The 23,306-nt window shown below is 37.5% G+C and overlaps 2 protein-coding genes across 2 annotated transcripts; one reads left to right on the forward strand and one right to left on the reverse strand.

Moving 5' to 3' along the window:
* Positions 1-7,008: 7,008 nt before the first annotated feature.
* On the forward strand, positions 7,009-12,910 carry apol (apolipoprotein L). The gene is made up of 5 exons (XM_058770138.1): positions 7,009-7,443; positions 8,986-9,573; positions 9,752-9,787; positions 10,303-10,401; positions 10,503-12,910. Exons 1-5 carry the CDS (start codon positions 7,433-7,435, stop codon positions 11,434-11,436), a joined length of 1,668 nt encoding a protein of 555 aa, XP_058626121.1. The 5' UTR covers positions 7,009-7,432; the 3' UTR covers positions 11,437-12,910.
* A 5,341-nt stretch (positions 12,911-18,251) lies between these two features.
* Positions 18,252-23,057, reverse strand: LOC131535429 (GTPase IMAP family member 4). Its single transcript, XM_058768218.1, has 3 exons — positions 23,024-23,057; positions 20,659-21,417; positions 18,252-18,340 (listed from the first exon to the last, which is right to left on the reverse strand). Exons 1-3 carry the CDS (start codon positions 23,055-23,057, stop codon positions 18,252-18,254), a joined length of 882 nt encoding a protein of 293 aa, XP_058624201.1.
* Positions 23,058-23,306: the final 249 nt, after the last annotated feature.

A 23,306-nucleotide genomic window follows, 5' to 3' on the forward strand; every position in this document is an offset into this window, starting at 1 on the left:
GCCATTTACATTTACATTTATGCATTTAGCAGACGCTTTTATCCAAAGCGACTTACATTGCATTCAAGTTACAGTTTTTACATTTTATCAGCTCTTGCTTTCCCTGGGAATCGAACCCATGATCTTGGCGTTGCTAGCGCCATGCTCTACTATTTGAGCTACAGGAAAGCCTTGCCCTACAGAGCCTTGTTAGTTTCCCTTGTCTTGCCTTTTTCGGATTGTGTTTTCCCCTGCCTGGACTCTCGCTTACGTTTTGGATTACCTCTCTCGTCAAGCCCCTTTTCATACTGTTCGCCGATCGTCGACCTTGTTTACTCTTTGTCTCGCCCATGTTATACCATTGTTCGACCCTGCCTGTTATGACCACGTCTCTGCTCATTAAAAGCTTGCATATGGATCCGCACGTCTCGTCAGCCCAGTAACAGTATCACATCATGAAGGATCTATGTCATGTATAATATTTGTTTATTGGCTACTAAAATAAGTAATTACAGTAAAATAAGCTTGGCGAACAGTTTTGGAGAATTTGATGTTTCCCCATTCAAAGAGAAAGGAGCTGCATTTGCACGCCTGTGAGGCGTTTCAAAGATAACCACCGAGTGACATGACTTGCCTTAAAGGGATAGTTCACCCAAAAATGAAAATTCTGTCATCATTTACTCACCCTCAAGTAGTTCCAAACCTGTATGAATTCTTTGTTCTGCCGAACACAAAGGAAGATATTTTGAAGAAAGTTTGTAACCAGGCTGTTTTGGGGCACCATTGACTTCCATAGTAGGAAAAAAAAAATACTATGGATGTCAATGGTGCCCCAGAACTGCTCTGTTTCCCGCATTCTTCAGAATATCTTCCTTTGTGTTCAGCAGAACAAAGACATTCATACAGGTTTGGAACTACTTGAGGGTGAGTAAATGATGACAGAATTTTCATTTCTGGGTGAACTATCCCTTTAAAGGGACTTTGACTATACTCCCCTATACAAGATTACACAATTATTGCAAGGCTTTGTAATGTGTGCATTTTGTTCTTTTATCTTAAAATAAATTAAATGGAAAAAATAGTTGTTACGGAAGGAGACTCACACAGAAGATTAGAATAATGCAGATGGCATTTATTAACAGCAACAGTTGTAAATGGGTCAATGGCAGGTAAGTGGGAATTTCAATGCAGAGGTTTCACAGTACTGATGAGGAAAGTAATCAAAGTCTTTTCCTTACAGGAGATCGTGGCAACAACAGGGGAGGAATGGATGACAGCACACACCTTGATGGAGCAATCCAGGGAGACACAACGGAGACTTGGGAGTAGACACACGCTGGAGAGGTGCACAGGAGGTAAGTACATCAAAGTATAGCTGGAGTGGCATAGAGAGTCCACTTCGTATGAACGAGACCGGACACTGGAGTGGAGTGAGGTGTGTGCTTATAAAGCCATCTTTTTATTTTGTTATCAAAATTTTTTTTTTTTTTTTCCATACATAAAAAAACAAAAAAAACAACAGACACATACTCAATATCTCAAAGTCCAGTCAGAGGGAGGGAGAGAGGGAAGGACAAGAAAAACACAAAAATCACTCCTTTATACAGTCACGTATATCAAAGAGAAAGCACTGCCAAGCATCAATGGTAGAAGGCTTGGCCCCATTGATTCGTGCTGTTGTACGTTCATAAGTCACTATTTGCAGGAGGCTACGGATCCAATATGCTTTTCCACACATGTGCGGTGTAAACCAGTTCTGTATTATAGTCTTCTTCGCAGCTGTAAAACCAGCAAACAACATTCTCTTTTGCATTGAACTTATACAGAGACCAGAGTCATCATTAAGAAGACACACACTTGGGTTAACAGACCAATCAATTTGCAGTAAGGATGATAAAACCAGGTTAACATGTGTCCATAGACTGATGACGACGGGACATTCCTAAACATATGCAGAAAAGTACCTGATGATGTAGTATTACATATATGGCAGTTGAGATTTGATTGTAGTTTCATTTTAAATCTTTTGTAAGGAGTTATGTATGCTCTATGAATGATTTTGAAGTGAATAAGACGATGAGCCAGATTTTTAGATGTTAAACTGAGATTAGACCACACTCTCTCCCAGTCGACAGATAAATTAAGGTCAGATAATTCCCTATTCCAAATAGTTTTAATAGAAAGAGGTTTTGTAATGCAATCAATAATCTTATTATATATTAAAGAAACAGATGGCCGACCAGCAGATGGTGCAATCCAGTCCTGCATAGGATGAGAGGAAATGGGAGAAGACCAAGGAATGCCATATGCTTTGAGAGCAGAATGTAATTGAAGAAAGACAAAATATGCGGATGCTGGTAGACAAAATTTGGTTCTTAATGTCTGAAATGAACATAGGCCCTGGTTATCATATATATATCACCGCACGTGTTTACACCTAAAGAAGACCAAGAAGGTTGGACAAATGGACGATTTCCGTATGCGGATCGAGCAAAGACTGCTAGATCTTGCAGGTTCGCACTATACAACATCAGAAAGATCAGGCCCTTTCTGACAGAGCATGCTGCACAACTTCTTGTCCAGGCCCTTGTCATTTCTAGGCTGGACTATTGCAATGCTCTTCTGGCTGGACTTCCGTCAAACACAGTCAAACCTCTACAAATGATTCAGAATGCAGCGGCACGACTGGTCTTCAACGAGCCCAAAAGAGCCCATGTTACACCTCTCTTTATCTCCCTACACTGGCTACCAGTCGCAGCTCGCATCAAGTTCAAGACACTGATGCTTGCATATAGAACAACCACTGGCTCAGCACCCGTTTACTTGCACTCTCTATTAACAAACTACATCCCCTCCAGAAATCTGAGATCTGCTAGTGAGCGATGCCTCGTGGTACCATCACAGAGAGGCTCAAAATCACTCTCCAGAACATTCTCGTTCATCATTCCTGGCTGGTGGAATGATCTTCCCACCCCTATCCGGAATGCTGGATCCCTGTCAATCTTCAAGCAACAACTGAAAACTCATCTCTTTCGACGGCACTTGACTTCATCCTAAACTTAAAAAAAAAAAAATTATAAATTCTCTTTACTTATTCCTTCCTTTGGTAGTTTGTATTTATTTGAACAATGCCTGAGACTTGGTGTTGCAAGCACTTCGTCTGTCTGATTGCCTCTTCAAGATGAATCGCTTTATGTATTCCCCAATTGTAAGTCGCTTTGGATAAAAGCGTCTGCGAAATGACTAAATGTAAATGTAAAATTGTGCCATAAAGGTGTACTGTTACAAAATTTGAAGGGTCCTCCTATCCGACGTTCAACCGTTTTCCAGATTTTAATAGAGTTGGCCACAACCGGACCAAATTTATAATTATCCCCTTTTTTTTCCTGTGCCAATAAATAAAATATATTGGAGTCTATTTGGTTTAACCTTGTCAGCTTCAATCACTTTCCAAGAAACTGTAAATTGAGGATCAACTAAATTATGAAGAGTCTTAAGCTGGAATGACCAATAATACAATTCAAAATTTTGTACAGCCAGTCCTCCTGCGGGGGAATAAATGAGGGAATAGAAGAATTAACTTTAACATTGTTAATTGGCATTAAAGCAGATTTGCTCCAATTTATTTTATATCCTGATAAGCTACTAAAATGATAAAATTCCTTAATTATACCCTAATTATCCCTTTTATAAAGCCATCTAGATGGGGGTGCAGATGCAGTGCAGGTGTGTGTAATCAGGTGAGGGTGTGCGCTGTGATTGGGTGGTGAGTGAGCCTGGCCGATCTGTGACAGTACCTCCCACTCCCGGAAGGCGTGACCTCGCACCAAAAGGAATCCAACCGGGGAGGGAGGGTGGGCGTATTGGAGCTGTGGCAGTGAACTAACAGGTGAGTAGGGTGGTACATGCAGGTTAGGACACCTCTAAGTAGGTGGTGCCGGCAACTTAGGGAGCAATGGAGGTGCTGACCATTCGGGAGGTCAGGGAGGTGCTGGCAATTCAGGAGGCCATAGAGGAGCCAGCCATTCAGGAGGCCATGGCCGATGGGCCTTCGTGGCCTTGTCCAAGGTCCCAAGCTCAACCCCTATGGCCACGGACACTATGTTGGACTTGGGATCTGTGGCCCTCCCTGGGCCAAACGGGGGAACTTTAGCCCTCTATGGGCTTGATTCAGGAAAAGAAACCCTTTCTGGGCTGGACTTGGGAACTGGAGCCCTCTCTGGGTAGAATGTGGGAACAGCAGCTCTCTCTCAACTCTGGTCAGGGGCTGGAGCCGGCACTGGAGCGGACTCAGGGGCTGGAGAGGAAGTCTTCATTGGACTGTACTCGGGAGTGGAAGTCGATCAGTAATCAGGTGAGGGTGTGCACTGTGATTGGGTGGTGAGTGAGCCTGGCCGATCTGTGACAATAGTATGCCACCTCACTTATAGTCAACTATAGTTAACTACTAGTTAACTGTTTAATAAACACCTTCAGATTTGCTAGCTTCTTTGCTTTTGATCTTATTTGAAATAGGCTATGTAAACATCTGTTACATCAATAGTTTATTCAGGTGTAATAAATAAAAAAACAAAATGCACTTTTTAAGATACCTCTTTTTTTTTTTTTCAAATGATAATTACAGGTGCTACATGGGGTATGTAAACTTCTGAGCACAACTGTGTATAAAGTTATAGGATGCTATCCTGTAAAAACCAGGCTTCTGTATTGACATGACTTGCAGAGCAATATAAGCAGAAAGAAAAAGTGAAAGTTTATTACTTCCAGAGCATAAATTGGACCGTTCCCTCTAGTTTCTAGTTAGAGGTTTCACCTGCAGATGTGATTAAACTCAGGACTAAGGAATGGACACCAGGTGTGTAAAGTATTTCAGCACATATATATCTGATATAGCAACTACATTGCAATTAAAATTTGCAATGTAATAAAAAGGTTAATTCAAAAACTTTGTTACATATTTGACATTGATGACTTTAGCATGTACAGGGTGATGATGATGCATAGCATCCTATATACAGTATTATTATGGAAAATAAATGTAAACATTTGCTAATTTGTTTATTATAGCACAAAACTGAAGACCATGAAAGAAGGCTATATTGCCCCGCTACTTAAGCAAAATAATTCCCCACCCCTGCTGAAAAAAAACAGAACAGCTAAAACCAGCCTAAGCTCGGAAACAGCCACTTCTTGTTTTTTCAGTGAAATGCATCTTTCTTTCTTTTTTCTTTCTTTCTTTCTTTCTTTCTTTTTCTTTCTGTCATCAATATAAAATACAACTTATTTAAATGACTGAATAATGACAAATCAAGTAACACAAATCCAGTAGGTACAACTGAATTATAACTGTCTTAAATGATTATAAATATATTGAATATAAATATAGTCATTGACCTATATTTTTAATTGAAGGATGTCATAATCAGTGGCGGTTCAGAGCCATTCAAGCATTGGTGATTGGTTGATAAACCAAGGGAGGTTAGCCTCCTTCATGGATTTTTTTTAATTCTATATTTAAACCATTGATATATAATGACTGGATCCAAAACACTGACCTAAAATCAACTGATTTGAATCATATCAGTCACACAGGATCCGTTTTTATGTTACGTGTATGTAAATTAATTCAGATGTTATCTGCAATGTTTATGGTCTTTTCGGGCAGGATAAGTGATTATATTGAAGTCGTTAAGGTGGGTGTGTCTGCTGGCTGCTGCAAACTTGCAGACGCAAAATAAGCCTTTGCGGGGCCCTGGGCTACTGTAAAAATAAATAAATAAAATTATATGTATATAAAGCTAAAAACAATAAAGCAAAATGTTCAGCATTATTACTCCAGTCTTAAGTGTCCCTTTTAGGTGTTTTTTTAAAGCTTTTTTTTAAAGCTTTTTTTTAAAGCTTTTTTTTTTTTTTTTTAATGTGAGTCACTATTACCATTACCTTTCTCCACAAAAGCTGGCATGGCAGTTCTACTTCTGACACTGGAAATGTTCCTGTGCATACTGGGCACTGGGCTTCAAGTGCCTACACATTAAAGACAAAAATGTATGCAGGGCCCATAAAATATAAAAATCAGTTTAAACTTATTGGAAAAGATTTCTGTCAATTTGAATTAAAAAATATTTAAAAAAATAATAATATTCATGCTTAATCATTTTAGACACTTTTACTGAAGGCTACCAGGATAATTATAACTTGAGTTTATTAAATTCGTTCTATTTCCAGTTTGTAGCTTGGATCATTCATTGCGACATTTAATCTGATGCTCATGTTTAAGATTCACCTTAAACAATAATAGGGCCCTATAAAATGTGGTATGACAGTAGTTTTCTCAAATTAAACTGTAAAATGCTAATGAAATGACTCTCAGAGCAGCAGTGTGTTAATGTCATCATATAGTGAGACGGCAGAAGATGAAAACACCGCAAGCGTCGTCCGCGATTTAGTATGTGTGTAGTAAACAAACAGTGCATCGCGCCATCCGCCATTCATTCATTGCGGAAATCATGGCGCCTTATGCGTGATATCAAATGCTTCCACAGATTTATAGTATTACTATAGCGTTTCACCTGAGCATTACAAGTCACGGTATGGCTTTGTTCTTGGTTCTCATCAACAGTATAAGCACTGAATGAATGACAGGCTTTCTGTTGTAACATCGCGCATCGGTAAATAAGGGTGACTAGTGGAGAAGACTAATGATAAGAATTACATTAATCAGATCTTGTTTTAAATGTTTGCTGGAAACGCAAACATTATGGTGGAAACGCATCGTGATTTTGGGCTTGGTGCTACAGGTCTGAGGCTATTAAAACAGCAGGTAGTACAATTCGACAATGAAAAATGCTACTTGTCAAATTATGATTTATTAATGTCTACACATACCACAACCCTAAACCTTACAGTAATGCAAATACAGTAATTATGTGTGTAATATTCGCAGTTGTGGCTAGAAGGGATACAGCAACCGGAAACCAACAATAAATATTTTTTTCTACCTATTAGATTGTTTTATTAATGTCAGTAATTTACAGTAATGCGGATACATTAAATATTGTTGTTCAGCGTGAGAAAAAGACGCAATATTGATGTGCGCATGCGCAGTAAGCCCTGGTAGGAAAATCTGACGGGTAGGATAAAATGTCAGGACACCGGCGCGTTTAAAGCACTGACTCGCACTGGCCTGACAGTGGAAAAGCGGCTATTGTCCCAACAGGCGAGTGGTATGAGTAAAGTAGCATTTCTGTTTCCAGTGCGTTTAACCGGTTGTTACTTGTTTTGAACCCTTGAACCTCTGTGGCGACGGGCGGAGGAACGATAATGGAGAGGAGAAAGCGAAACTTAAACCTCCGTCCTGAGGAGCAAAAACAAAATATTTCTCTCTAGGTTTCTCACCTCAGTTTGGCAAGTGTCAGTAGCACAAATTTCCATCTGCAGACTACTTCGAAAAACGATGGGCACCAGGTGAGTATTATTTGTAATCTTTAAATCAAATACAGTCTTATTTATTAGTCATACAAAGTTAAGTCAAAAATAAAAAGCCTCAAAAGCCATATTTCTCAAACAGAGGGAGAAACACACACACACACACACACACACACACACAAACAAAGTGTAAACCACGTTAAAACGTATTTTAGACTTTAACGTGTAAGATCGTTTATAACCAGTCTGGCGAAGTTTAAGGAATTAAACAGTTTTCTTCAGGTTAACTACTATCACATTACAAAACATAACAACCTGGAATGCAGAAAAACTAGTTAACTTAGCCTAGCTAATTTTTTTCATGTTGCTAGCTGTATAGTTTTGTTTGTTTGTTGAAATTTAATGTAAATTGTACTATTGTTGAATAACTGGGTTCTGCACTGTGAAAAAGTATACAATATTAGTTTTGTCTTATTTAACTAAACAATAATTTATTTTTCTATGTGGCTTAGCTATAAGAGTTTGATTAAAGTGAAAGTGGTCAGTGAAACCGCAGGTTTTAAATTTCAAAGTTTTAGTAGTTAAAACACACATACACAGACAAAATGTGGCTTTATTGGCATTGATGGCGGTTTGCCAGTGTTTCCTCTTGATGATCCTTCAACATCCTGGACCAGACGGACGTCTGACCAAAAATTTATGACCAAAGGGTGCATACTGTTTGACATTTATTGAGCTATACAGGTGTGTTTATATACTGGATGCTATGTACATACCAAATATATAAAAGTAGTGTCAGCAACAAATACAATTAATTAGGACTGTGACCACCCTAGACATTTAGGGGAACACATCCTTCCAATGTTCAAACTAGTGGTCCTGGTCCTTCAGTACAATTTTGTTCAATGGCAGATTCTTGAACTATATAGGAATATTTGGTGATAACCATAGCATGAATCAGGTTCTTTGCCAAATATGTCTGCGAGCTTGTAACATCAAAACCCAACTATGAAACTGAACTTGAACTATAGACTGACAAACTATAGTGAAGAACTTAACCTAGATATTATCTTAAAATAAACTACAGAATAGCTCTTTTCAGAATTGTTTTGTATGGCAGCTGAGGATGACCTACTTAGTAGTTTAAGCTGTTATTCCAGGTAGGGCTGCAACAACGAATCGATTAAATCGATAAAAATCGATTACTAAAAGCGTTGGCAACGAATTTCATAATCGATTCGTTGTGTCGTTGTGTCCCATGTTAGTCCATTTTTATTTTATTTTATTATTATTATAACAGCTCAGGGATGTTAAAGGAGCAACATGTTTGTGCACTTTCTAAAGATTTTAGTTCTGTTTTTGAATAAAGGGTTGGAAATGAATGCTTTTCTTTTTTTTCTTTTTTTAATCCGATTCATCGATTAATTGAAAAAATAATCGACAGATTAATCGATTATTAAAATAATCGTTAGTTGCAGCCCTAATTCCAGGACTGTTTTAAAATGCATTAATCACATATTTATTCAGATAAGAAATATTATTGTTACTTATTTATTCCTCTGTTTTGATTCTATGACTTAGGGAGCAACTACAGGAGCTCCTGTCAGATTATGTAGAGGATACATTCATCTGCATTTCGACAGTAAGGGACTTCTGTGACAAACAACAAAAATGGTCCCTTCAGAGAGAGACAGAGCTGGATAACATGAGAGACATCAAGGACAGAGCAGACCAAGTCAATCTTAAGTTTGACCATGTTCGGCACTCCGAGAACAAAGCCAAGGCGTTTGGGCAATATCTGTGGAGTGGTTTAACTCAGGTCACAGCTGACGCCAGATATCTGGAGCTGGAGAAGGAACTGGGAGCCGTCCTGAAGGACACGCTTGAGGGGCTGGAGAAACTTGACCACTTTCTGGATGCAGTGGAGAAACTCACAGTCACCTCACTGTTTGTCTTCACTGGACGGAGCTTCTTGCCAAAAGGAGAGAGTCCTGAAAGTGTGCGATCAGTCATCACAGCTGCCAGAATGGCCTCTCCTCTTCTCATCTACTTTAAACGAAATGCAGAAATCTTCTTCCTTCCTTCACTCAATAACCTGGATGTCCTGGCCTTTCAACTAGACAAATACATACGTATCACTGAACAGATCTGTGAGAAGATGGAGAAGAAGTAAGTTTCTGACATTCTTGAAATGTAACTTGATTTTAAAAGTTATTTGATTAAATAAAAATCTTAATAATTGAATAACAGATAATTGAATTATCTCAGTGGTATTTACTAAATCATCTAAGGCTTCCATAATTTCATCAGTTATTCATATTTTTATGCATTTATTTTTTTCTCACAGATCTAAGAGTGTTTTGTGGTTTGAAGATATCGATAGGTAAGTGATAATAAATAATACATTAAGATGGGGTAAGGTTCAAACATCTTCAAACCCCTGAATTCATAGTTTATTAGTTTTTATGATAAACACTAAAATATATGCCTATAGATAATTCATAGAATTATAGTGCTTTTCAATTGCACCTCTTTGACTGGAATTATTTAATTTGACTTGTCTGTCATTATTTAATTGGCCTAAATTGGCAAAATGCATAGCTTTACATAGAACATGTGATTTATTATTTTACAGTAATGACACCCTTTTCAAAACATAAGTACTTAAGAATAATTTCAGATGCATTTTATTTATTCTGCAAAAATAATTTAATAAATTCATGATTTTTACTTTTGTGCTATAAAAACTAAATTAGCACTAAATAAAAAAACTAAATCAATTTATGTCTTAATATATTGACTGATGCATTGTCATGCTTTTATCTTTCTGTACAATGCAAACATCTTCATCCCTTGTGAAGTTTGGTTGAGTGTTAATAATTCTGAAACTCTTCACAGACTTAAGAAGGGTGAGCCTCTAGTGAAGTTCAGCTTGAACTTAAGTGAGGACTCCATGCAAAAAATGCTTAATCATTTGAAGCAGTTGTGCAAAATAAGGTGAGACCTTTCTTTTTTGTATCATGATCAGCTACTTTCTTCACTCTCAGGTGCATTGTCAATGGTGACTGTAAACTATTATCTTTCCTGTTATTGTCTAGGATGGACCAGCACACCAGGCTGACCTTCATTTTTCAGGAACATGCTCAGCGCTTCATTGGTGTATTCAGTCAGCGTCGCTCTAGAATGGAGCAGTTCCTGTCAGATCTGGAGGAGAGCGCAGTCCAGCTGGACAGGATGAAGATGGGGGCCAGTATCTCCACTGTGGCTGGCAGTTCAGTGGGGATAGCAGGGGGAGTCTTGTCCATTGTTGGTCTCGCTCTTGCCCCTGTGACTGCAGGAGTGTCACTGGCTCTGACACTGACCGGGGTTGGTCTGGGGGTGACCAGTGGTGTCAATAGTCTCGTCACAGGCATCACTGAGGCAGCAGTCAACAGCCATCATGGGAAAAATGCACAGAACATTTTCCAGAGATACATGGATGATGTGGGCAAGATTCTAGACTGTCTGGAGCAGGCCAGTAGTGAGGAGCGTTTAGAGGGGCTTGATGTTGTAGATATATTTGGAGCAGGACAGTTGATAGCTCGTGCAGGAGGAGTGGCCAGAAATATTGATGTCCTGGTAGATGCAGCTTCAGCTGTCAAAGTTCTCAAAAGTGAGGAGGTGATTGTAACTGCAGCCAAGGTCGGGCTCCAGGAGGCTCAGAGTGCTCGCAGCATTCCCAAACTGGCTGCAGACCTGCCCGACATTGGGCAGCTGGCGAAAGGGACGCCACTAGCGCTCTCAAAGTCTGCTAGAGCTGGATTCATCACTCTAAATGCCCTTTTCATTGGCTTAGATGTCCTGTTTATTTGCAAAGACAGTGTAAGTCTGGCCAAAGGGAGCAAGAGTGAGGCCTCTCAGCTCATCCGCTCCAGAGCAGCTCTGTGGAAATCTGAGCTAGAGGCCTGGCAGAAGATCCATGATTCCTTATGCATTGGAATATGGAGATTTAGGAAGAGCCAGGAAGTGGTGGAGCAACTCTTTCTGCCTTAAATTAGGTTTAGAGTGATTTTCTGCTAAAGTACTTTAAGATTCAAGAAGAATTGAGATGAACATTAAATATTTGTCTTTAAAGGAATGACTCCATACATTCCTGTTAGATCTTCTGTCCTGCAACACTGATCATTTAGCAGCACTTGTCTTTTTAAGCTTTCTGACTTGTTAATAATTCATGCTAGTAAAATGTAAGCGTTACTGAGATCTGCTCAATTTATAAAGTAGAAGCATTTAGTAGAAGCACCCTTTTGATCTAATACAGCCATGAGTCTTTTTGGGAAAGATGCAACAAGTTTTTCACACCTGGATTTGGGGATCCTCTGCCATTCCTCCTTGCAGATCCTCTCCAGTTCTGGCAGGTTGGATGGTAAACGTTGGTGGACAGCCATTTTTAGGTCTCTCCAGAGATGCTCAATTGGGTTTAAGTCAGGGCTCTGGCTGGACCATTCAAGAACAGTCACGGAGTTTTTGTGAAGCCACTCCTTCGTTATTTTAGCTGTGTGCTTAGGGTCATTGTCTTGTTGGAAGGTAAACCTTCGGCCCAGTCTCTGGAGAAGGTTTTCGTCCAGGATATCCCTGTACTTGGCCGCATTCATCTTTCCCTCGATTGCAACCAGTTGTCCTGTCCCTGCAGCTGAAAAACACGCCCACAGCATGATGCTGCCACCACCATGCTTCACTGTTGGGACTGTATTGGACAGGTGATGAGCAGTGCCTGGTTTTCTCCACACATACCGCTTAGAATTAAGGCCGAAAAGTTCTCTTGGTCTCATCAGACCAGAGAATCCTTCAGGTGTTTTTTTTTTAGCAAACTCCATGCAGGCTTTCATGTGTCTTCATGTGCACTGAGGAGAGGCTTCTGTCAGCCACTCTGCCATAAAGCCCCGACTGGTGGAGGGCTGCAGTGATGGTTGACTTTCTACAACTTTCTCCCATCTCCCGACTGCATCTCTGGAGCTCAGCCACAGTGATCTTTGGGTTCTTCTTTACCTCTCTCACCAAGGCTCTTCTCCCCCGATAGCTCAGTTTGGCCGGACGGCCAGCTCTAGGATGGGTTCTGGTCGTCCCAAATGTCTTCCATTTAAGGATTATGGAGGCCACTGTGCTCTTAGGAACCTTAAGTGCAGCAGAAATTTTTTTGTAAACTTGGCCAGATCTGTGCCTTGCCACAATTCTGTCTCTGAGCTCTTCAGGCAGTTCCTTTGACCTCATGATTCTCATTTGCTATGACATGCACTGTGAGCTGTAAGGTCTTATATAGACAGGTGTGTGGCTTTCCTAATCAAGTCCAATCAGTATAATCAAACACAGCTGGACTCAAATGAAGGTATAGAACCATCTCAAGGATGATCAGAAGAAATGGACAGCACCTGAGTTAAATATATGAGTGTCACAGCAAAGGGTCTGAATACTTAGGACCATGTGATATGTCAGTTTTTCTTTTTTAATAAATCTGCAAAAATGTCAACAATTCTGTGTTTTTCTGTCAATATGGGGTGCTGTGTGTATATTAATGAGGAAAAAAAAAACTTAAATGATTTTAGCAAATGGCTGCAATATAAGAAAGAGTGAAAAATTTAAGGGGGTCTGAATACTTTCCGTACCCACTGTATATATCACTGATAGTGATATGATAAAATGAGTGTATAAGCATAAAGGGAAATTTTGAAAGCCACAGACTGATTTCAACAGAGGAATAAATCTTGCATCTTGCAAAAAACAAAAATAACATCTTTTTTTTTTAATTCCTCAAAGACAACCAGAAAAACAGAAACACATGCAACTTTATGCAACATGCAACATTAAAGATTCAGCTTCACTACTAAAATGTCACCAAAAATCCTGGTTTTATTTAGCATACACATTTCAAGATTTAAATGTTTTTGAAACCCTAAAACTGGCAAAAGTACAGCAGAATGTTGTGGGTCATGATTCTTTTGTTACCATGACAGTATTTTCACAACAAGGAAATAAGTTTAGATGCAAAATATTGCGACACTATATTATGACTGAGCTTAGATCATATAAATCATTATCTAAAGTTACAAAGTGCTGTTAAGTTCATGTTCCTCATTTGTCAGTTGGTTTGGTGTCACAGGTTATCACTCTGTGGTGAATGGAGATGCGAAGTGATGATGGCCTCTGGTGGTGAGTTGTGGAAGTTGCAGTGTGTTTTAAGTGAGGTCCTTTCCATCGTTCACTGTTGTTAGTTTAATTGCTAATGGTCAAGAATTTAAGAAGTATATTGATAGTATAACCTCATATAATATGTATACAGGAGACATGGTTAAAACCACAATTGGATTTCATAATAAAGGGATATAATGTAATTAGGAATGACAGAGAATACGGCAGAGGAGGAGGAATAGCAACGTTTATACAGAATGGGATGAAATATAAGGTAGTACAAATAAATACAGATTATGAATCAATTATAAATAAGATATGGACTGAAAGAGGTTGTATAGATATAGTTAATTATTATAATCCGTGTGAAAAATTGAGTCAGAATGTTTTAGAGGATGTAGTGGGATCAATACGAGACAGTGTTATATGTTGTGGTGATTTTAATTCACATAATTAATTAGGGGGGGGGTAAGAGTACTGATGCAAATGGCCTACTTATTGAAGAATTCATTGATATTAAGTATTTGGTGTGTATTAATAATGGAGAAGGAACACGATATAATAATATAAACAACACAGAAACAGCACTTGACTTGACATTTGTATCTAGTTAAATAGCAGGGGTTAGCACATGGAGTGTGATCAAACATACTACAGTAGGAAGTGACCATTACCCGGTAATGACTAAAATAGGAACAAAGATATGCTATGAAAAGGAAAAGAGAATTCCTAGATGGAAACTGGAGAAAGTAAATTGGGAGGTTTTTCAAGAAATTTGTGAAAAGAGATGTTTGACACTTCAAGTAGAGAATCAGATGGATGTAAATATATTTAATAATAAACTAGTTAATGAAATAATTCAGTCAGCTGAGGAAATAATACCTAAAAGTACAGGAGTAACATGTACCAAGAATGTACCCTGGTGGAATAATGACTGTAAAGAAGCTATAAAAGCAAGAAATAAGGCATTTAGGCAACTCAAAAAACATCATTCTCAGGATACTTTGATCTTGTATAAAAGGGCACAGGCAAAAGTAAGGAAAACAATAAAAGCACAAAAACGTACATTTTGGAGGCAATATTGCAATAGTATTGGAAGAGAAGTACAAATATCAGATGTATGGGGCATGATCAGAAGAATGGGGGGGATCAGAAGGAATTATGAATTGCCAGTGTTGAACAGTGGGGATAAAATAGCTGTCAACAATCTAGAAAAGGCTTAACTCCTGGTTCAAACATTCAAGAAGGTTCATAGCTCAGATAATCTTTCTGAAGTGGCCAGGCAGTGTAGGAATAAAACCTTATTAATGGAATTCCCTAATATTTTAAAGAAAAATAAGATGTCAGAAAATCCTTTAGACTTACCTTTAAACATGTTTGAGTTGAGAAGAGCAATCATTAGTGCTAGACAGACTACACCAGGGAAAGATGGAGTGCGTTATAAAATGTTGGCACAAATGACAGATAAAACACTGGAAATAGTGTTAAAACTATTTAACCAAATTTGGGATACTGGACAACTCCCTTTGGTATGGAAACAAGCAATAATAGTACCAGTTCTTAAACCAGGGAAAGACCCATCAGATCCTTCTAGTTACAGACCCATTGCCTGACCTCCCATTTATGTAAAATCATGAAGCGAATGATGACAGAGAGAATAACGTATTACCTAGAAAGTAAAGCTCTTTTATCTCCATATCAAAGTGGGTTTCGTAGGGGTCGTAACACAATGGACTCTGTATTATGTCTAGAGTCAGACATCAGGAAAGCACAGACCAATAAAGAAGTAGTTATAACTGTCTTCTTTGATGTGGAAAAGGCATATGATATGCTCTGGAAAGAAGGATTATTGATAAAGCTAAAATCATTAGGAATTGGCGGTAGAACATATAATTGGATTCTGGACTTTTTATTTCACAGGAAAATACAAGTAAGGGTAGGTAAAGAATATTCCAAAGTATATTCAGCAGAGAATGGAACTCCACAAGGTAGTGTGTGTAGTCCGCTATTATTCAACATTATGATTAATGACATTTTCACTCAGGTTGAACATAATGTAGGAAAATCTTTGTATGCAGATGACGGGGCTTTGTGGATTAGAGGCCGCAATATATCACATGTGAATAAAAAAATACAAGCTGCAATAGTAGAGGTGGAAAAATGGACAAATAAATGGGGATTCAAATTATCTGTAACAAAAACACAAGTCATTTGCTTCTCAAGGCGGCATAAAATCATACCCCTCTCTTTAAAACTTTATGGGCAACCTCTGGAGCAGGTAAAAGCTGTTAGGTTTCTTGGGGTTTGGTTTGATGGGAAACTGACACGGAAAGTTCATCTGGATAAAATTAACGATAAAAGTAAAAAGGTCATCAACATACTTCGTTGTTTATCAGGACGGGAATGGGGAGCAAGTAGATCATCTCTGCAAAATATATACTGGGCACTCATGAGATCTGTTTTTGATTATGGAAGTATAGCTTACATGTCAGCAGCAGAATCAAACCTCAAGAGATTAGATGTTTTGCAAGCTCAGGCTCTGAGAATCTGCAGTGGGTCATTTAAAACATCTCTGGTATCATCGATGCAGGTGGAAATGGGAGAAATGCCTTTAAGAATCAGAAGAGTGAAATTAATGATGGCGTACTGGGTTAATCTCCAGGGACATAATGAGTTGCATCATGTCAAAAGTTTATTAACAGAATGCTGGGAACATAATGAAACAAATTATACTAGTTTTGGATGGATAGGTAATGCAAAGGCAAGAAATATAGGATTACACTAATTACAGTACAGTAATACAGTTTCAATTTCTTCCATTCCTCCTTGGTTATTCCCTTTGCCAAATGTTGACCTCAATATACAGCAGGAATTGAAAGATAATTCGGCACAACTTCCAACATGGTTTATAGTCCAGAATTATTTCAAGGAACATTATCCAGAATCAGTGTTTTTATTTACAGATGGATCCAAAGATCCTGAAACAGGATTTGCAGGTGCAGCAGTATATATTCCAATGAGAGATTGTTTTATTAAGAAAAGAGTAACCAATCATTTGTCAGTGTTTGCAACAGAATTATTGGCAATATTACTGGCCCTGCAGTGGGTAGAGGAGAAGAAAATAAAAAACACAGTCATTGCATCAGATAGCTACTCATCACTTGAAAGTATACGATCAGGCAGGTCATTAGTTAGGATGGATATTATCAATGAGATATTCTGTAAGATGTATAATATGAAAGTTATGGGTATTTCTACACATTTCATTTGGGTTCCTGCTCATGTTGGTGTGGAAGGAAATGAGAAGGTGGATATTCTGGCTAAACAAACTCTAAGAATAAAGCAAGTAGATTTTCAGGTCCCATTAAGTAAAGCAGAAGCTAAAGTACTCATAAGAACATAAGCACAATCAGTATGGCAGGTATATTGGGATGATAATGAAACAGGTAGACATTTATACAATATACAAAAACAAGTTGGTGCTGGGAGGAGGGAGAGCAGGAATCGAAGAGAAGGAAGTATCATAACTCGGATGAGAATAGGTCATACTGGACTTAATAGTACACTATATAAAATTGGAAAACACCCAACTGGGGAATGCATACACTGTAGCCAACAAAAAACAGTTGAGCATGTACTACTCCATTGTAGGAAATATATCAATGAGAGATGTCATCTTATTCAATCATTGAAGAAAGTAAAACATCATGACTTTACTTTATCAGGTCTATTAAGGGAAACAGCTAGTAAGTTATATGATGATATTATTAAATTTGTGAAAGAAAGTAAATTATATAAAAGAATATAGCGTTTTGATAGTTTTTTTGGTTATTTATTGTGTTTCATTTTCCAGTTTATTTATTTGTTTTGCTTGGTTTTTATGTTCATTTATATTTACTATACAAGCAAATATCATGATCCATACTCCATTCCAGGTGGTGGTGGTAATGCACCAATAAGCTAGGTTTCCAACCGCCAATAAACACCAAAGAAGAAGAAGAAGAAGCAGTCAGTGTTGCCAATTTAGCGACTTTGTCGCTAGATTTAGCGACTTTTCAGACCCCCTAGCGACTTTTTTTCCAAAAAAGCGACTAGCGACAAATCTAGCGACTTCTTGGACAAACCTTAGCGAGTCTCTGTGATCGCTCGGACTGCCGCAACGGCGCGAGGTCAGCGCGTACACACCTCTTTCTCTGCATCTGCTCTGTTCAGCGAGCGGCTGAGAGGAGCAGCGCGTTCAGTTAAAATAGATATTATGTTGTTTCTCTAATTTTACATGCAAATATAGCCGATATCACAGCACAGAAATTGTCTCGTCTTTTGTGTATTTGATTTAATCAGAAGACGGCTCAATTATAAATCAGGATTTTTGTGCAGATTTTGTCTTGAAAGGGAGATGTAACGTTAGTCTTAAAGGGCAGCGTTTCAGTCACTATTTCATATTTTATTCTTTTGTCTGACATCAGAAACAGTAAAATATATAAATGAAAACAGTTATTATTAATTTGGCTGCATTAAAATACAGTATGTGAGCACAGAGAGACAAACAATGTAAAAGGCAATACAACGTGATGACGTCATGAATATGCTAATTAGCGTATGACGTCGTTTAGCGACATTTAGCGACTTTTCAAACTGGCTTTAGCTACTTTCCATTGAAAGAAGTTGGCAACACTGGAAGCAGTTCACTGTTGTTTGCAGCTCTCACGAAAGCTACTTCTGGTGCTGAGAGGCTGGTCACTGCTCATATTGTACCTGGCTGAATAACTCTGATCTGTAGAAAACAAGAAAAACATCCTGTAAGCGTGACTGACACGAGCAATAGTGCTGCTGTCAAGAAAATCGGTGGACTCACCTAGACGCCATATTTAATTTAACGCGAATGAAAACGAGGCTGTGAGGGACAGACTGACTTTAAAAAGTCTTTACAGTGGCACGCACTGTATCACGTAATTTTAACAACTTTAAAACTGTTTAATTTAGTTTTTTTTTCTCTCTCTCTCGGAAAAGACGTTTTTTTTTTTAGCTGAACAATCATAATTTGTTAAACCAGTCATTCTTGAAACATGGGACAAAATATGTCCAGCAATTGTAACTACTATCAGGTTTAAAATATAAAAATATTTTCAATTGTAAATGTTATGGGGATTAATAATAGAATGTATTTAACAGAATTATCCCATTCAATTTAATTGACACTTATTGTCTTCTCACTACATCTAAAACAGTGTGTCCACAGAGAAGGGTTCAATAATTCATATGCTATAACATGGACAAAAATGTTTTTTAATGATGGAAAAAACCTTGTTTTATCAAAAGTGACACTTAATATCTTATATCAAAGCAAGGTTGTTTTCAGTGACACATGCATGTTTCATAAGGTTTCAAAGTTGTGTCCCCACTTTTTGTCAACACCGTCAGACATTCATTAAAATGTAATAAAATCAGGGAATATCAGGGGCAGCTGTCACTCTAAAGGACCCCCTTGCCACATTCCTCCTCTGGAGAGTACATCAGTGTTAGACAGGCTCTGCTAAGTTTTATAGTTTTAGTATATTTTAAATCCTAATGTTAATATTTTCTGGTAACAGCCATGATATGTCAGCACCATCTTCCAATTTCTGAGGAAATTATTTGAAATATTTAGATCATTTTATTCTCCTGAAGCAGGTTCCATTATAGCAGCCTAGCATCAACAGAAAAAAACAAAATGGTTACTACATGAACTCCATTTGTTTTGTGAAAGAAATGCCAAATTTGTCAACACCGTCAGATGTCACCACCATAAGATTTTGTGTTCCAATGATATATCAAATTACTTAAATGTGACTCTTGAATAAAAGCTTTATAAACAATAACATACTCACTGTTTGGTGTGTTTGTTTTAATACAGTTAATGATTCAATGTATTTCATAGTTAAAATGACTACAAATTCAGGTTTTCGTCACCACCGTCAGATGTGTCAACTGCGTCAGTTCTGTCACCTCCGTCAGTTACATATTTTGATAATATTTCATTATGATATTTTATATTTGTTGTGGAATTGTTGGTCACATGTGAAAGTGTAATCTGTCTGCTAACATGAGAATGTGTTTTGAAATGTTAAAAACATCTTGAATGCTGTTAAAGATAAAGTTGAAATTATATTGCACAGTCCAAGTTAAAAAGCACATTTTGTAAAAAAAAGAGAAAAGTTGGGAGGTTGTATCAAAGCGTAGCTCAGTACATATAAGATACATAAATGTAGTTTCATTTGTCTGAGCACAAGGTTTTATTTTTTCAATTTTGCACCCTGTTTTGTCCCACTTCTAAAGAACAGTAAAATCAATTGAATGCACTCGTCCGTCACAGCCTCGTTTTTCTTTCAAGAATTAAATATGGCACTACTTTGACTAATATTGTCATTGTTTTGTTATTTATTCACCAACAAAATTAATTCGGAGGATTTCAAGTCATCTTTCGAAGGAGCTTGACAGTAGGCTATTAAACAGCAGAATCAGTGGTGCAAACTTTCTTCAAATATGAGGCAAATACAAATTAAACAAAACATGCCATATTCTGCTCCAGTCAATTAATCTTTTTGTCTATATGATTTGAAGGTTTTGAATTGTGAATTAAAACACATTTAATTGGGAAGTAAATGAAACCATTTCTGAAACTGAAAATGTAAAAGTAAAAACAAAAAGTAATTTAAAGGTGCAGTATGTAATATTGTCAGCTAACGGTTGAAATGGGAACTGCAATTCCGACCCGGAACCTGCCCGAAACGCACATTTCAGAGTAGAATTATTACTAGCATTATTTTTCAGAGAAACAGCTATGTAAACATAACATGTTTCCGAAAAATCTACAAACATATTATGTTGTTTTTTGGCTTTAGAAGAGACAAAAACTTACATACAGCACCTTTAACGTTTTACATTTTACTTGGAATTTTGAATGTTTTAAAGTGGTTTTATTCTCTCTTAAATTGGTCATTACTTTTCACACAAATATAACTCAACATATTTTCATTTTTCAAAACAACGAAGAACATCCTTTAACGTCAGTGTTTAATATCTTGAGCCTAAAAGACAAGAACATTGTCTTACCATCCACTGCCCTTTGGTCCGTTTTCCTTCTCGACCTTCTTAACTCTCTCACTTTTTCTATTTTCTCATATTTTTTTTGCTCTTCCGTCAATCTTCTCACCTCTTCTTTCTCCATTTCTCTGGCCTGTTCCAACACCTTCTCACTGGAGAGCATAGTCTCCTCATTGGTAGCCATCATTCTCTTGATCTTAGTCAGAAGACTAGCCACCTGGTCCTCCCCTGCTTTGGGAGTGCTGTACAGACCATGGAAACGGCCTCCACATTTCTCAATCAGCCTGTGTAACTCAACGTTCAACATCACTTCTTGCTTTAAGGTGGAGCCACGTAACTGCTTTCTGTCTAAGACGGTGAAGAGCACCAAGCTGTAACTCCAGGCTTCTGGACCAAACAGCTCTATATGTTCCTCCACGGCACGACGTTCACGCTGGGAGAACGAGAATGACAGTGGCACCACCAGCAGTAGGGCATGGGCTCCAGGCAGGCACAGACTCATACTTCTCATTATCTCCTTCTTCACTGACCATACTGATGCAGAGGAGCCATTGACGTTGAACCATTCCCAACCTGGGGTGTCAACCACCAGCACCTGCTCTCCTCTCACAAGACCCTGACATGGGAAACTCATTCGGGTCTTTACCCCAACCTCGTCAAAGGCTTTCTTGCCCATAATGGCATTACCAACAGCACTTTTCCCAGATTCTGTCACTCCAACCAGGACAATTCTCAGTTTAGGACAGTCAGAAAGACAAATGCCTTGTTCTGTGAATAAAAAGATAGACATGACAAAAGGCTAAACTTAAGATTTGTGTATTTAAATTGCATATAAAAATTGAATTCATTTCAGTGACACAGTTTTAACATAAACAGAAACTTATTTAATGCATATTTATTTATGACATTTTTCTGTCATAAATACCATGGCATAGTTTATTATTAACTGTTTGCATCTATTTGATTTTATTTAAATAGTCACTTTTTCGAAATGCATTTATTCAAATTGATTAGAATGAGAATGAATTTGTTCAAAACAATTAAATGCATTGGAACAATACATAGCTGTGGAACAGGCAATATTCAGCTATTTAAAACGTATGAGATTGAAATGACTGATGATAAATATATGAACCTGGTTATTGTGTATTTAAAACACATTCAGTTTATTAGTAGTAATACAGAAGTCTTACCTGTTTTAATAATATATGACTGACAAATATGCATCACGTTAAGTTAATGTTGAAACTGTAAATGATGGAAATTATACATGCAATTCAAATGCAGAAATCCTAAATTTAGGTTTAAATTCTTAAGATATTATACAGGTAAAATTATAAAACTCTTTCACTGCAAATTAATATTTCATCTCCATGTATTTATTTATTTGGCATCAGGGTTTATTTTACAATCATGACTGAACAGTACATGATAGCATGGAAAGGTAAAACCAAAATAGATGTAATACTATAGCCATTTAAGGGAAACAGTAAGCATAAATAATATGAAATTATAGTACCATATGAAATTTCATTTACCATAAGCTGTTTAAGTTACATGTCAATTTTATGTTGCTTGGTCTGAATTGGTAGCAGTAAAGACTAATAAAAAGGCTGTATGAATATCAGCTGCTGGATTTTGAAATTATTGCTCCCTTGATAATAGTATTGTATAATAAACACACACCAGACTGGTCTGTAGACACTAATTGCTTCATTAATTTTTCATTTGGTGCATGCCTTGTTGATAGGTCTTTTTCATTAAGTGTTACAAATATCGCACACTGTAGGTCTGCCTCTGTTGACATTACCAAACATCTGATGAATAACTTTATTTCACTGCCATGACTACCTATTGACGTCAGTGCTGTTTGGAAAAAAAATTAATAGCAGTAATGGAAATCTTTTTTTGATTAAAAGGGCAAAACAAAAGGTGTTACTGTACTGCTGGCTGTCACTAAAAAGATCAACACAGCAGAATCTGAAATTAACTAATACCTGTCTTAAATTTACTATAATCACTGAACAATCCCTTTAGAAAATTGAGTAAAATTGGCAAGTTCTTTAAAATGAAATAAAACACATTTCAAGTAATAACACTGATTGTAATAGTCTATCTGTAGTAAAGCAGTTATTTGGATTCTTGACAGTTCTGGTTTGGAGAGTGAGAGATTAGAGAATCTGTAATAGTTTCTAAATTTCATAACAAACACATCATTTGCACTATAAAAACCAGCCACGCTGAACAAACCATTGCAGTCCATGTTTTTACCTGTGGTTACAATGATCTTGCAACAAATAATACATTTTAACTCATTACTGCAGTAACTTTAGTACATTTAGTAAAAACAGTCTATTCAGAAGAGTATACTGACCATGGCAGAGGGATATTTCTGTTATCTCATCCATTCTGATCCAGTCTGTTCAGTGTTTCTTGGTCAAATGTGCTGCTCTCCTTACAAAATGTTGATTATTTCCTGATGACTTGATTGTCTGTTACAGCTAAAACTATTTGACTGGGAAATATTTCATCCGTATTCTTATCTAAATATTGTTTTTCCTGTACATTGCCAGAGCAATCCTGTATCAGTTCTGATCACGCTGTGTTTATAGCCCCTTTTACTGTCATATATATCCAAAGTACAAACTATGAAACCA

This window comes from Onychostoma macrolepis, chromosome 03 (genome assembly GCF_012432095.1).
Source record: "Onychostoma macrolepis isolate SWU-2019 chromosome 03, ASM1243209v1, whole genome shotgun sequence".
NCBI lineage: Eukaryota > Metazoa > Chordata > Actinopteri > Cypriniformes > Cyprinidae > Onychostoma > Onychostoma macrolepis.

Coding starts and splice junctions, on each gene's coding strand:
- LOC131535429 (XM_058768218.1), bottom strand. CDS start 23,057: ATGGATGAGATAACAGAAATATCCCTCTGCCATG. Junction 21,418..23,023: donor AGAAATATCCCTCTGCCATG/GTCAGTATACTC, acceptor TTTTATTCACAG/AACAAGGCATTTGTCTTTCT. Junction 18,341..20,658: donor GGACCAAAGGGCAGTGGATG/GTAAGACAATGT, acceptor TGTTTTCTACAG/ATCAGAGTTATTCAGCCAGG.
- apol (XM_058770138.1), top strand. Junction 9,788..10,302: donor TGGTTTGAAGATATCGATAG/GTAAGTGATAAT, acceptor AACTCTTCACAG/ACTTAAGAAGGGTGAGCCTC. Junction 10,402..10,502: donor AAGCAGTTGTGCAAAATAAG/GTGAGACCTTTC, acceptor GTTATTGTCTAG/GATGGACCAGCACACCAGGC.